This window comes from Pelophylax lessonae, assembly GCF_965119305.1.
Source record: "Pelophylax lessonae genome assembly, chromosome: 6".
Taxonomy (NCBI): Eukaryota; Metazoa; Chordata; class Amphibia; order Anura; family Ranidae; genus Pelophylax; species Pelophylax lessonae.
In genome coordinates this window covers 105412155-105425717 of record NC_138773.1, presented here as the reverse complement: position 1 = coordinate 105425717, position 13563 = coordinate 105412155, and the positions used below count along the sequence as shown (strand labels likewise).

Here is a 13563-nt window from a genome sequence, read left to right as displayed (position 1 = left end):
AATTGATGTTCATACCCACGTTGTGCAGAGTCACTATTATATTATATTGAAGCACAATTGGTGTTTTATATATAGATTGTATATGTTGTGTGTTTTGCCAGTCACAAGTTGTGTCAAGCCCCTCCAGCCTGCTTCTTAGATAGGGTGAAGCCTCCAATAATCTACATGTAGTACCCTGCCCCCATTGTGTTTACATGGTTAGTGGGCATGGAGGAGGGAGGGAGGGATTCGGCTGTCATTTACCAGAATATACACATGGGCTCAGATGTGATAGGGAGGAAATGCTCAGCATAGAAACTCACTAAAAACTGAGCATGTGCAAAGTTGTCACTACAGCTGCAAAATCCACAGTTGATTTGGGGACACGAACTGAGGGGGGAGATAGAGAGCAAGAGTATCAACCGTTTTTTTTTTTCCCAGAATACAGAAAAATCTCAGTGAGTATGAAAAGCAATGTAATACACCATTTATTGATAGTTTTTTTTATGATGTGGGTTTAGGTGACACTTTAATGCAAAAACTGAACCTTCCGTTAAAGGGACACTAATTGAATATATTTTTGCAGGCTATTGCTGGTCTATGTGATTCATGTAACAAGTCTAATTATTGTAAAATTGTTGATGGTGCGCTGTCTCTAATAGCACACAGTGAACATATAAACATGTAGTCAAACCACAAATATATACAGCATTGGATAATAAATATCTCAATTATACCACTGTGATACAAACACCTTTGATCAACTACCCTTTAGTGTACACTGTTGAGAAACATATGAAAATAAATCATGCGAGTATGAATTAATAATTTCACTGTATGCTATTAGAGACAGCACACCATTCACACTTTACAAAATTTGCTAGATCCTTAGTATTCAAGGAATACATTGTTACAGCAGTTTCAATACTAGCAGGGCTAAGTGCAACCCTCAGGGAGCTTAATTAACAAGTCTAATTAGCTATTACTTTTTAAAGGGAAATCAGATATAAGTATTTATGTGTGACTAAACTGAAATCAGATGCAAGTATTCAGTGGTGACTAAAAGGGAACATGTTATAAGAGAAATACCTGCCAACCTTCTGAAATTGCCAGTTGCCTGGATGTCAAGATAATCTGCCTGCTGTCAATGCTGACACCTTAAAAGTGCTAGGTGCCTGGCTTTCAAACTAATCCAGTGGCTTCCTTACTTTGGGTAAAAATTCTAGTACACACTATTTTTTTTTTCAACCCAGCACGCTGAAAAAATAAAAAAAAAAACTTAAGAGCTCGGGAGGAAAACCTTCACTAACCATCCAATGTTAGTACAGCGATCTCCCTGCTAAGCTATTGTGTTCTAACAGGGGGACTGACCCCCCCCCCCCCCACCCCCTCCAGAGCTTCACAGGTTGCCACTAGTGTCCTCTTCCACTCCTCTATGATGACATCACAGAGCTGGTGGATGTAAGAGACCTTGCGCTCCTCCATCTTCCGTTTGAGGATGCCCCACAGATGCTCAATAGGGTTTAGGTCTGGATAAATGCTTGGCCAGTCCATCACCTTTACCCTCAGCTTCTTTAGCAAGGCAGTGGTCGTCTTGGAGGTGAGTTTTGGGTCGTTATGTTGGAATACTGTCCTGCCGACCAGTCTCAGAAGGGAGGGGATCATGCTCTGCTTCAGTATGTCACAGTACATGTTGGCGTTCATGGTTCCGTCAATGAAATGTAGCTCCCCAGTGCCGGCAGCACTCATGCAGCCCCAGACCATGACACTCCCAACACCATGCTTGACTGTAGGCAACACACACTTGTCTTTGTACTTCTCACCTGGTTGCCGCCACACACGCTCAGGGCTGGTGCCAGACTATTTTGCGCCCTAGGCAAGACCAGCTACTTGCGCCCCCCCCCCAAAAAAAAAAAAAACATTTTAAAACATTTTAAAAACAGGGTCACTGCACTATGGGTGAGCAGGGTTTTAGGTAGACATGCATCGGTGGTGTCACTGAAATAAAAACTTCCCTGCATTGGTGGTTTCACTGGATGGACAAATGTCCTTGTGTCCGTGTTCTCACTGGAAGAAAGAAATTTTCCTGCGTCCATCATATATGATGTGCACCAGAAAATTGAAGGGGCTTGGGTGGTAGGAAGCTGGCAGTGGGGTACAGGGGGGGTGAAGATGACAGGGGGTGGGATGGTAGAAAGATGACAGGGTGGGATGGGAGGAAGCTGACAGTGGGGTACAGGGGGGGGGGGTGAAGATGACGGGATGGGATGGTAGGAAGCTGACAGTGGGGTACAGGGGGGTGAAGATGACATGGGGTGGGATGGTAGGAAGCTGACAGTGGGGATGAAGATGACAGGGGGTGGGACGGTAGAAAGATGACAGGGGGTGGGACGGTAGAAAGATGACAGGGGGTGGGACGGTAGAAAGATGACAGGGGGTGGGACGGTAGAAAGATGACAGGGGGTGGGACGGTAGAAAGATGACAGGGGGTGGGACGGTAGAAAGATGACAGGGGGTGGGACGGTAGAAAGATGACAGGGGGTGGGACGGTAGAAAGATGACAGGGGGTGGGACGGTAGAAAGATGACAGGGGGTGGGACGGTAGAAAGATGACAGGGGGTGGGACGGTAGAAAGATGACAGGGGGTGGGACGGTAGAAAGATGACAGGGGGTGGGATGGTAGAAAGATGACAGGGGGTGGGATGGTAGAAAGATGACAGGGGGTGGGATGGTAGAAAGATGACAGGGGGTGGGATGGTAGAAAGATGACAGGGGGTGGGATGGTAGAAAGATGACAGGGGGGGTGAAGATGACAGGGGGTGGGATGGTAGGAAGTTGAAAGTGGGGATGAAGACGACAGGGGTGGGATGGGGGGAAGTTGATGGGGGATGAAGATGACAGGGGGTGGGATGGTAGGAAGCTGATGGGGGGTGAAGATGTCAGGGGGTGGGATGGTAGGAAGATGACGGGGGGGGGGTTGAAGATGACAGGGGGTGGGATGGTAGGAAGATGACGGGGGGGGGGTTGAAGATGACAGGGGGTGGGATGGGGGGAAGCTGTTGGGGGATGAAGATGACAGGGGGTGGGATGGTAGGAAGCTGATGGGGGGTGAAGATGTCAGGGGGTGGGATGGTAGGAAGATCACAGGGGGGATGAAGATGACAGGGGGTGGGATGGTAGGAAGATGACAGGAGGGATGAAGCTGACAGGGGGTGGGATGGTAGGAAGATGACAGGGGGGACGAAGATGACGGGGTGGGATGGTGGGAAGATGACAGGGGGGATGAAGATGTCAGGGGGTGGGATGGTGGGAAGCTGATGGGGGGTGAAGATGACAGGGGGTGGGATGGTGGGAAGATGACAGGGTGGATGAAGATGTCAGGGGGTGGGGTGGGAGGAAGACGACATCCCGGCAAATCAGGGACGCTTGGGAGCGGGAGGTATGGCTGCGCCCTAGGCGGCAGTGCACGCCCTAGGCGGCTGCCTTGTTCGTCTAGCGGTAGTGCCGGCCCTGCACACGCTTGACACCATCTGAACCAAATAAGTTTATCTTGGTTTCATCAGATCACAGGACATGATTCCAGTAATCCAGTCAATTTCCTCCACCCCAAACTCGCTCATCCATGTCTTCATGGACCTTTTTTTGTGCACTGGTGCGCAGTCATGTTGGAACAGGAAGGGGCCATCCCCAAACTGTTCCCACAAATTTGGGAGCATGAAATTGCCCAAAATGTCTTGATATACTGACACCCTAAGAGTTACCTTCAGTTTTGCACCTGGACACCACTGTCTGTTCAATTAGCTCCAATTCGCAATTCAGTTCCCTGAAACAGTACCAGGTCCTGGACATTTGAAGCAAGAAAATGTTTCTTTTGTCCTTGCTTTTCAGTGTTTTGTAGGAGGTAAAGTCCAATTCTTGTCATGTGAGGCATACTTAAGCTATCATGGCTAACCACGGTTAGTTGCTTAGTTGTTACACTGTTTCTCTGCTTCAATGATCCAGCGCAAATATTTAGGAGTTCCACCTTCACTTGCTGCATACTTGTTTCAAGTTAGGGAGTAAGAAAATACTGAAAGCGTAAGGTTAAAATGATGGCCAGGCAGGAAAGGGAAGAGGCATTGTGAGTTCATGCAAAGTTTCCTTCAGCCTATACATCAGATTCTGTTTTACCTAGCTTTCCTCATCTTCTCGAAATCTCACCATGGTACTTTCAGATAATCTGAGTTCACAAAAACTTGTTACAATTGCTGGGGTAGCTGTCTAAGGTCTGAGCGACAATATTTCATATTTAGCAAATATTGCACTGGCCCTCTCTTTGTTATCTATAGGAAGACATTAAAAAGATGATTTAAAGGGTCCTTGTCAACTTTTTGCCTTCCCTCCAATCCAGACGCATACTTACTTTACATTGCTAAGTCATGGTCTGTTGCAATGTTTAAATCTTGCATTGAAATCTTCTCTTCACAGTCATTTTCCACAGACCTCTATGGGCCATCTCCAGAAGCACACAGTCCCATAGATAATCTCTATAGGAATCCATTAGGCCTGAACAGAAAATTTCACTGTAGAATAAAACATTGTGGGGGGCTGTGCTGTGGAAAGCTGATGGTTAACATCTGGGTTTGGGAAGGTGGGGTGCAGAGAAGGATAGGTGCACTTTCTGAAAGTGCACTTATCTTTTAAGTAATGAGCATAACCTGTGTTAAACAAACATATGCCATCAGGTATTTTGGGCGTTAACCCTCCTGTGTTAGTCTACCTACAGGCAGGTCCATACCTTGTAATGATTTTATCCGGTCATATGTTGGCTTCTCAGCAACTGCGGGATTGTTGAACATATCTACTAAGGGACTGGGATGTGCTCGGTTTGGGGGTGCTGGAGGCATTCTTAATGTGTTCCTTGAGATGGTGTCGCCATCTGCAGCCATCTGAAACATATCCAAAATGTTTACACTTTTAAGACGGTTACATTATTCAAATGAATAGAGACCGGAAATTGCTTATGTTTCTCAAAATGAATGAGGACTACTACACCATGCAATATTACATTATGAACAACTTTTAGTAATGTATTAGTGTTGAAAGCTAAACGAGTGAAAGCAGTAGATTATTACCATATATCTAGAAAAAGTAGATATAGCTGTCAAATAATTAGGTTGACACATCACTGATATACAACCACCAACCACTGTATATGTCATAAGCGAACAGTGACATATTTGAACACGTTTCCTGATGACAGAGATTCATCTATAAAGTTATATTTATACTCCAGAATCAAATACAGGAAAAAAAATAACAGATCTGCAATATGTATTTCTGAAAGTTGTATGACATTAATTGGTTTAAATTAGACTACTTTTCTCTACAACCTCTCTCCCTCACTAAACAGCAAGATTATAGCCTGCGGGATCTTGTGTTGTAGATAACTTTTGTGTGTAAAATACATTTTTGACTTAAAAAAATCCACTGGATCAGTACCAATGCAGCATACAGGTCCAACTAGAATTAAATTCCTAAATCTCACCATGTGTGGTAGAACCCAAGTCCTACTCAGGGGTGCTTTATATTTGAGCACCCCAGAAGTATTCTTTTTTTTTTTTTTTACTATGGTACTATTTAAAATACTTACAGATATCACTTGTTTAGGGTCTCACCAATATTTATTGTAATACTTATATTTAAGAGGCAAACTTATAACCGTTTTCAGATATTTTGTGGGTAATATATGGAATAGGGTATTTTTTTTTTTTTTTTTATTATTATGTGCATATCCATAGGCTTGGGATAGAGAGACTATGTAAATTTATAATTTGTTTCTGGTTTCTAAATATAAAAATGTGATATTCAATAAACTGTTTAATATAAGCTGTGCAGCTTGTTAGATTCAGAGGAAACTTTGTTGGCAGGATTGTATTGGAAGCATCCTACATGATTTTGTTTAGGTAACAGATGCAAGAATATCCAGAGAACAGATGCAAGAATATCCAACATAATGGGGATTCCATTACAAAGACAGCATTATAAGTGAAAACAGCGCAGTCATGCAATTTATGGAAACAGAAAAAAGTAGGGGGTGCCTCTGAGTGTGGAGTATTGTAAACCACTTGGTAGTGATGAATAAATATAGCACTCACATTTGGAGGAAATAGCAGCTTGTCATCTGTGGAAGTCTTAACATCTCTAGCAGAGATCGTCAGGCGAGCGGCTGGTGTTGTGCAGAGATCGGCCGGGAAGGTGCTGGGTAGGAAGCGCTGGAGAATGAAGAGGCCAGTGGCATGGTGTGCATCAGTGTCTGGGTGTCCTTGACTTGCTTGACACTCGCAGAAAGCGGCTAGGCAGAAAGACAGGAGTGTTGTGGCTGGGGAAGTTAAACCGCATGCAACGCTGTAGAGCGGCGGCTTCTCTGTGTCCTCAAGCCACAGTCCTCCTGTGTTTCTGCTCAGCCGTTTTCTGGCGAACTCTGCATTTCAGAAGCCAAAGACACCCAGACACTGATGCAGACCACGCCGCTGGCCTCTTCATTCTCCAGCACTTCCTTCTCACCACCCAGCAGCTTCCCGGCCAATCTCTGCACAACCCTAGCCGCTTGCCTGCCAATCTCTGGTAGAGATGTTATGACTTCCACAGATGACAAGCTGATTTTTCCTCCATCAAATGTGAGTGCTCTATTTATTCATCACTACCATGTAGCGGTTACTAATACTCCACACTCAAAGGCACCCCCCTGCTTTTTTCTGTCTCCATACATCGCATGACTGCGCGGTTTTCATATACAGGTCCTTCTCAAAAAAATTAGCATATTGTGATAAAGTTCATTATTTTCTGTAATGTACTGATAAACATTAGACTTTCATATATTTTAGATTCATTACACACAACTGAAGTAGTGCAAGCCTTTTATTGTTTTAATATTGATGATTTTGGCATACAGCTCATGAAAAACCAAAATTCCTATCTCAAAAAATTAGCATATTTCATCCGACCAATAAAAGAAAAGTGTTTTTAATACAAAAAAAGTCAACCTTCAAATAATTATGTTCAGTTATGCACTCAATACTTGGTCGGGAATCCTTTTGCAAAAATGACTGCTTCAATGCGGCGTGGCATGGAGGCAATCAGCCTGTGGCACTGCTGAGGTGTTATGGAGGCCCAGGATGCTTCGATAGCGGCCTTGAGCTCATCCAGAGTGTTGGGTCTTGCGTCTCTCAACTTTCTCTTCACAACATCCCACAGATTTTCTATGGGGTTCAGGTCAGGAGAGTTGGCAGGCCAATTGAGCACAGTAATACCATGGTCAGTAAACCATTTACCAGTGGTTTTGGCACTGTGAGCAGGTGTCAGGTCGTGCTGAAAAATGAAATCTTTATCTCCATAAAGCTTTTCAGCAGATGGAAGCATGAAGTGCTCCAAAATACCCTGATAGCTAGCTGCATTGACCCCGCCCTTGATAAAACACAGTGGACCAACACCAGCAGCTGACATGGCACCCCAGACCATCACTGACTGACTGTGGGTACTTGACACTGGACTTCAGGCATTTTGGCATTTCCCTCTCCCCAGTCTTCCTCCAGACTCTGGCACCTTGATTTCCAAATGACATGCAAAATTTGCTTTCATCCGAAAAAAGTACTTTGGATCACTGAGCAACAGTCCAGTGCTGCTTCTCTGTAGCCCAGGTCAGGCGCTTCTGCCGCTGTTTCTGGTTCAAAAGTGGCTTGACCTGGGGAATGCGGCACCTGTAGCCCATTTCCTGCACACGCCTGTACACGGTGGCTCTAGATGTTTCTACTCCAGACTCAGTCCACTGCTTCCGCAGGTCCCCCAAGGTCTGGAATCGGTCCTTCTCCACAATCTTCCTCAGGGTCCGGTCACCTCTTCTCGTTGTGCAGCGTTTTCTGCCACACTTTTTCCTTCCCACAGACTTCCCACTGAGGTGCCTTGATACAGCACTCTGGGAACAGCCTATTCGTTCAGAAATTTCTTTCTGTGTCTTACCCTCTTGCTTGAGGGTGTCAATGATGGCCTTCTGGACAGCAGTCAGGTCGGCAGTCTTACCCATGATTGCGGTTTTGAGTAATGAACCAGGCTGGGAGTTTTTAAAAGCCTCAGGGATCTTTTGCAGTTGTTTAGAGTTAATTAGTTGATTCAGATGATTAGGTTAATAGTTTCGTTTAGAGAACCTTTTCATGATATGCTAATTTTTTGAGATAGGAAATTTGGTTTTTCATGAGCTGTATGCCAAAATCATCAATATTAAAACAATAAAAGGCTTGCACTACTTCAGTTGTGTGTAATGAATCTAAAATATATGAAAGTCTAATGTTTATCAGTACATTACAGAAAATAATGAACTTTATCACAATATGCAAATTTTTTGAGAAGGACCTGTATAGTCCTGTCTTTACAATGTAATTTCCATTATATAGGCAATAATTGAAATGTAGGTTTCCACACATTCGGTTTACTCGGAACCTAAATAGGGGAGCTGCCTCTTCCCTCCATATGTTGATCTTTTTAACTGTTTACCCCCCTTTTCATCCCTCACATCCACCCTGTTGCATTACTGGTCTGGCTATAGCAGCGCCATCATTTTTTTCTACTTCATGCAATGTATGGAGGTTTGGCTTGTGATGAACGCTTCAACATGAAGGCAATAAACTTGATACATGTTCTAACATAAACAACAAGATAATTTATTACTGGCAATCTCACAGATTTGCAACTGGTTGAAATCATTTAAACACCTTGCTGTATGACAGGCAAAAAGCAGCCAATGTCAGTTAGTAGTAAGGAGAAATGTCACCACTGGCAGTTATGAGGTGGCCTTTACTTCAGTCTTACCAGTGCCTTCTTGTCCATGAGTGGAGATGGTTCGGGGGTACCAGAGATAGGAGTGGTTCCAGGCGTCTTTATATCTTGGATCATGTTACTGATGTTGTCTGGAACTTGTGAGACATCAGTACACGTTTCCTGCCACTTGGGTATTTTGGCGGTGAGCAGATCAGTACTCTGTCAGGATTATTAAAAAAAGGTTGGCATTAAAAAGGTTTTTTTTTTTTTTTTTTTTTTTTTACAGTTTCTACAATGTCTACAGCTCATCTCCACCTTATTAGGACTGATTAACAAACACTGATGCAAAACTCCAGCTCTTAATCATAGCAATCAAATCAGATTTACTGCTTAATTTTAAAGATGAATACTGTGCATTTTGGTTGTTTGCTATGGGCAATTGTCCCATTTTACAACAAATGGATTTAAGAGAAATGAAGCAACCCTGGGTCTCATCAAATCAGACTGTGAATTTGAGGAAAAAGATTTATAACAGCCTTATAACATCCTGGCAAAAAATATAATGTACTCCTATTTCTCAAAAGGATAGTAATAATCAACCGTAAAGTGTTACTTTACTCAGGACCCTACTATATCTGGTCTCCCACAGTACAAGGAACACGGAAATGCAGTTGATTTAGTAAATATAAACTGCTAAAAACCTTTTCTCACCAGCAGTATATAGAAGTCTTGTAACAGTTCCTGGTAAAGCTTGTAGGAGGAGTTTTCATGCTGCACTGAGCTGTCCTATCAGGATCCAGGACCCCTGGCTCTCTGCCTGGACAGTGCTGATTGGCCCTGTGCTGATCACATGCATTCTCCCAGGAAAAAAGAAAAAAACACTCTGGCAATACACACCAAACTGAGCATGTGCAGCCTGACTCCAAAGGCTCTGTCTTTTCCAGACATGTTCTGGAGTCAGTGGAAGAAGGGGAGGATCTGTGCATATAGTAAATATAAACTGCTAAATATCTTTTCTCATCAGCAGTTAGAGCAGTCTTGTGACTTCGATCAGTGTCTGGTTAAAGCTTGTAGGAGGAGTTTTCATTCTCCCCTGACTGTCCTATGAGGCTGAATGATCCCTGACCCTCTATCTGCACAGTGACGATCCCATGCACACTCCCAAGAAAAAAAAAACACAAAAACTCTCTAACAATACACACCAAACTGAGCATGTGCAGCTTGTCCCCTAGGCTTTGTTCTATCAGGGGATGGATTGGGGACTGTGGAAGGATCAGAGAAGACAGGATCAAACAGCTTTTTTTAAACAATGAGGAAAATTGACCCATTAGGTTCCACATTAAGTATAACAAGCATGCTTTACTGGTACCCACGCATTAAGAAAGGGTAGGTAGATGTATTAATGCTTATAGCTTTTAAAAAAAAAAAAAAAAGATTTTTAAAGAGTTAACAAATTTGGCCAATCGCCACTAGAGAGTATAAATCCCGCCCTTGAATGTGCTCACATCTAGTGCCCCTAAATTAAACTAATGTATAATAGGGCCAAACTTTGTGACCAATAAATAACGTGTCTATCCTCTGGATTATGAAAGAAAACTCAAAAACCCAGGTACAACATACAAACTCCGATAATGTCATGCAGCAGTTTTTACATCCAAAGAGATATAGCCTAATCAAAAAGCTGATATTCTCAAACATTCAGTCATAAAACTGCACAAAAGCTAGTGAACAGGGACTTAAAGTGGTTGTTAACCCCCCTCTCTAACTTGTACCAAAAGGAAGGCTATAATAAGGCTTACCTATAGGTACTGTAAATATCTCCTAAACTTGCACCGTTTAGGAGATATTTACTTTGCATGCAGCCAGTGACATCACTGGCGCATGCGCTCTGAATGGCCGCCCGTGCCATTCCTTCAGAGCCCTGTGCCAAAAACAGAGGCTTCCGCGCACATGCGTGGGAGCGATGTCATTGCGGCTCCGGCCAATCAGATGGCCGGAGGAACGCAAACCAGGAAATAGGACAGCTAAACTTATTGGTCAAGTCACCGGTGAGTGGGCGGCAATGTGGGGGCTTTGTTCTAAGGCATGGGTGTCCAACCTTTTGGTTTCTCTGGGCCACATTGAGTGTAGAGAAATTTTCTCGGGCCGCATATAAAATATATACTATAGTTAAGGTATATAAGTGATAAAACGCCGCCGCGCCCTTCCCGCGCTGACGCCACCCCCCCCCCAGCACTAATTTAACACAACTAGAGGATGATCCCTTTCGAGGCAGCCTCTGCCTACAGTTAGTTGGAAGCCGCTGTGGCCGTGCCCCCGACCCAACTTCCTTGCTCCCCAGCAAAAAATAAATAAAAATTGTCAGGGGACAGTGGGCCGCATTGTCTGCGGTTCTGGGCCACATGCGCCCCCCGGGCGGCAGGTTGGACATGCCTGTTCTAAGGTAAGTATCGCATAATTCGCTAGTATGCGATGTATGCCTTTGTCTTTCAGGCTTTTTATTATTTTCTGGAGGTTTACAACCTCTTTAAAACAGACAACTATATCCTTGCACCTTTTCCTTACATTCTTTTTAGTCTGACGGTTACTAAATCACATTTTGCTAAGTAAACTTTTACTGTCTGAAAACAATACATTTAATGCAGGGTATGTGGCTTTGGCTTGTATTCCAATAATAAAAAAACATTATTTCTACATATTTATAATATGAATTCTCACCTGTATGTGATAATAATTGAGATAATTTGCAAAACTACAGTGCCTGTCCACCAGGAAGCAGAAACGTCTCTTCTCCTCCAATAGTGCATCTCTACAGCCCTCAGCTATGAATCTCTGGATATCATTCTGGCGGGAACTGATGGTCTCTAAGTACTATATATACACAAGAAGAATAGAAGACTTAATTTTCACCAACTACTGGCGAGACAGGGGTCAAAGTATCATTTTGATCGCAGAAATTTAAAAATATTTTCAATGTGTTATTGGTACACAATTGTATACTCCATTTAATATACCATTTTAAAAACCTTGCCACCCTATGCGGAATAATCACTTATGAATTTATACATCAACATATTTTGCAATACTGCACACAGTGAGCAAATACAAAGGAACACCCGGAGAATAAATTTAAGAATGTGCTAGAATATTTATGCCATTATATGCTGGACATAAGAGTTTAAACGGGGGTTTCTCAAGCAGGGTTCCATGGAAACCTAAGGTTCCTCCAGAAATTGCCGGAGGGTCCTTGAGCAATGAGCAACTTCTGCTTCTCAGGTTCCAACTGACACCATTAATCTTTTTGGCGACCTGTAAGGGGGTAATTCTTCCCAATGTCTACAAGTGTAAAGAGCATTCTTCCCATTGACCATCACACTAATGATGTACAGTAATTTTTAGCATGGGTTCCCTGAGCCCAGAAAGTGATTTCAAGTGTTCCTCTGTGTGGAGAAGGTTGAGAAAGGCTGCTTTAAACTATTCTGTTGGCTACAGAAAACAGGTTATTAAAAAGACATTAAAAAGCAAAACTGATATAAATAAAAAAGTTACTAAAGTTGAACATATAAATACATGTAGTAGCTGCACAGATGCAATGCCTCATATACAAGATGGTTTAACGTACAAACCTCTGATTCTTTCATGTCATACTTGGATGCATTTCTGGCCCCTTGGCTTTTTCTCCTCAATTTCTTTAGTTCTGTCTGTGATTTCTCAAGAGAATCAATTTTATGTCTGTGTTCTGTCTGGAATCTCTTTAGTGTGGCCTGGCAGCAAAAGGCAAAATATGATTCAATATACTGAAAAACACAATCCTAGAATCCTTTCAATTTTGTATAAGACCTAGAGCATTGCTTTTATTTATCAGGATGGCAAACTGGGGGCAACATAGCATGACAAAACCAACATGCCCAAAAAAGGTTTACAAAAACAACAATCTAATTGTATGCAGAATCATAAAATAGAAATTTAGAAATATCGTCATTGAAAGCTATAAAACTAATTCTGGATGTAGTCCTTGCAGTTAGCATATGGTGGCAAAACATTGCCCAAATTGGTTACCGAGAGCCTGAGCCACTGGGTCTAAGGCAGAGGCAAAAACACAGATGTAATTACAGAAGTACAGAAAGGAGCACCAGACAAGAGTCCAAGTTCATTTTAATTGTTGCCGATATAGAAGAAATCACATAAAACATCAAACACATTTCGGAGGCAACAGCACTCCCCTTTAGGGTTCTACACAGGATAAAACTTGGAAGGACTCTCAGAAAACAGTGACTTCACAGTTCTAGATTGGATAGGTATTAACAACTTGAAAGCAGCTGCTGAGCAGCGATGGAAGCCTCCATTGCTGCTCAGCAACTGCTATCAAGTTGGCTGTTTTTACAGGACTTTTTTTTTTTTTTTTTTTAACAATTACAACTATCTTGGACTTTTGTCAGATTTTGGTCTGGCACTCCTTTCTCTATTTCTATGATTTGAAATACTACTGGGTGCTCATCAAGGGAAGCCTTGCTGTGTGGGAGCTGCCTTACCACAGCTATTGAGCTTTTTTTTTCTTCATCTGACTACACTTGCAAGTCTGAAAGTTCCCAGCGCCTCTGACTATATTGCTCTGGGGCAGATGTAATTATGGCACCATCCCTCTCTTAATACCAGCCGGTATAACCTCACAGCTAGAGTTCTTAGGTCTAAACAGAATTTTCTAAGATCTCAGCAGTTCATTCAAAGTAAAATTATATAACACACCTCAGTGTACACAGAAACAAAGCCACAAGGTATACAAATAGCTAA

General features: G+C 42.8%; 1 protein-coding gene across 1 annotated transcript in view; it reads right to left on the bottom strand.

The window, feature by feature from the left end:
• Positions 1–13563, bottom strand: part of BAIAP2L1 (BAR/IMD domain containing adaptor protein 2 like 1) — a 191229-nt gene that overhangs the window by 20025 nt on the left and 157641 nt on the right. The window contains exons 6-9 of the mRNA XM_082262453.1: positions 12399–12536; positions 11491–11643; positions 8824–8991; positions 4757–4907 (exon numbers count right to left, since the gene is read on the bottom strand). Coding sequence (XP_082118579.1) covers positions 4757–4907; positions 8824–8991; positions 11491–11643; positions 12399–12536 — 610 coding nt within the window. The remainder of the gene's footprint in view (positions 1–4756; positions 4908–8823; positions 8992–11490; positions 11644–12398; positions 12537–13563) is intronic.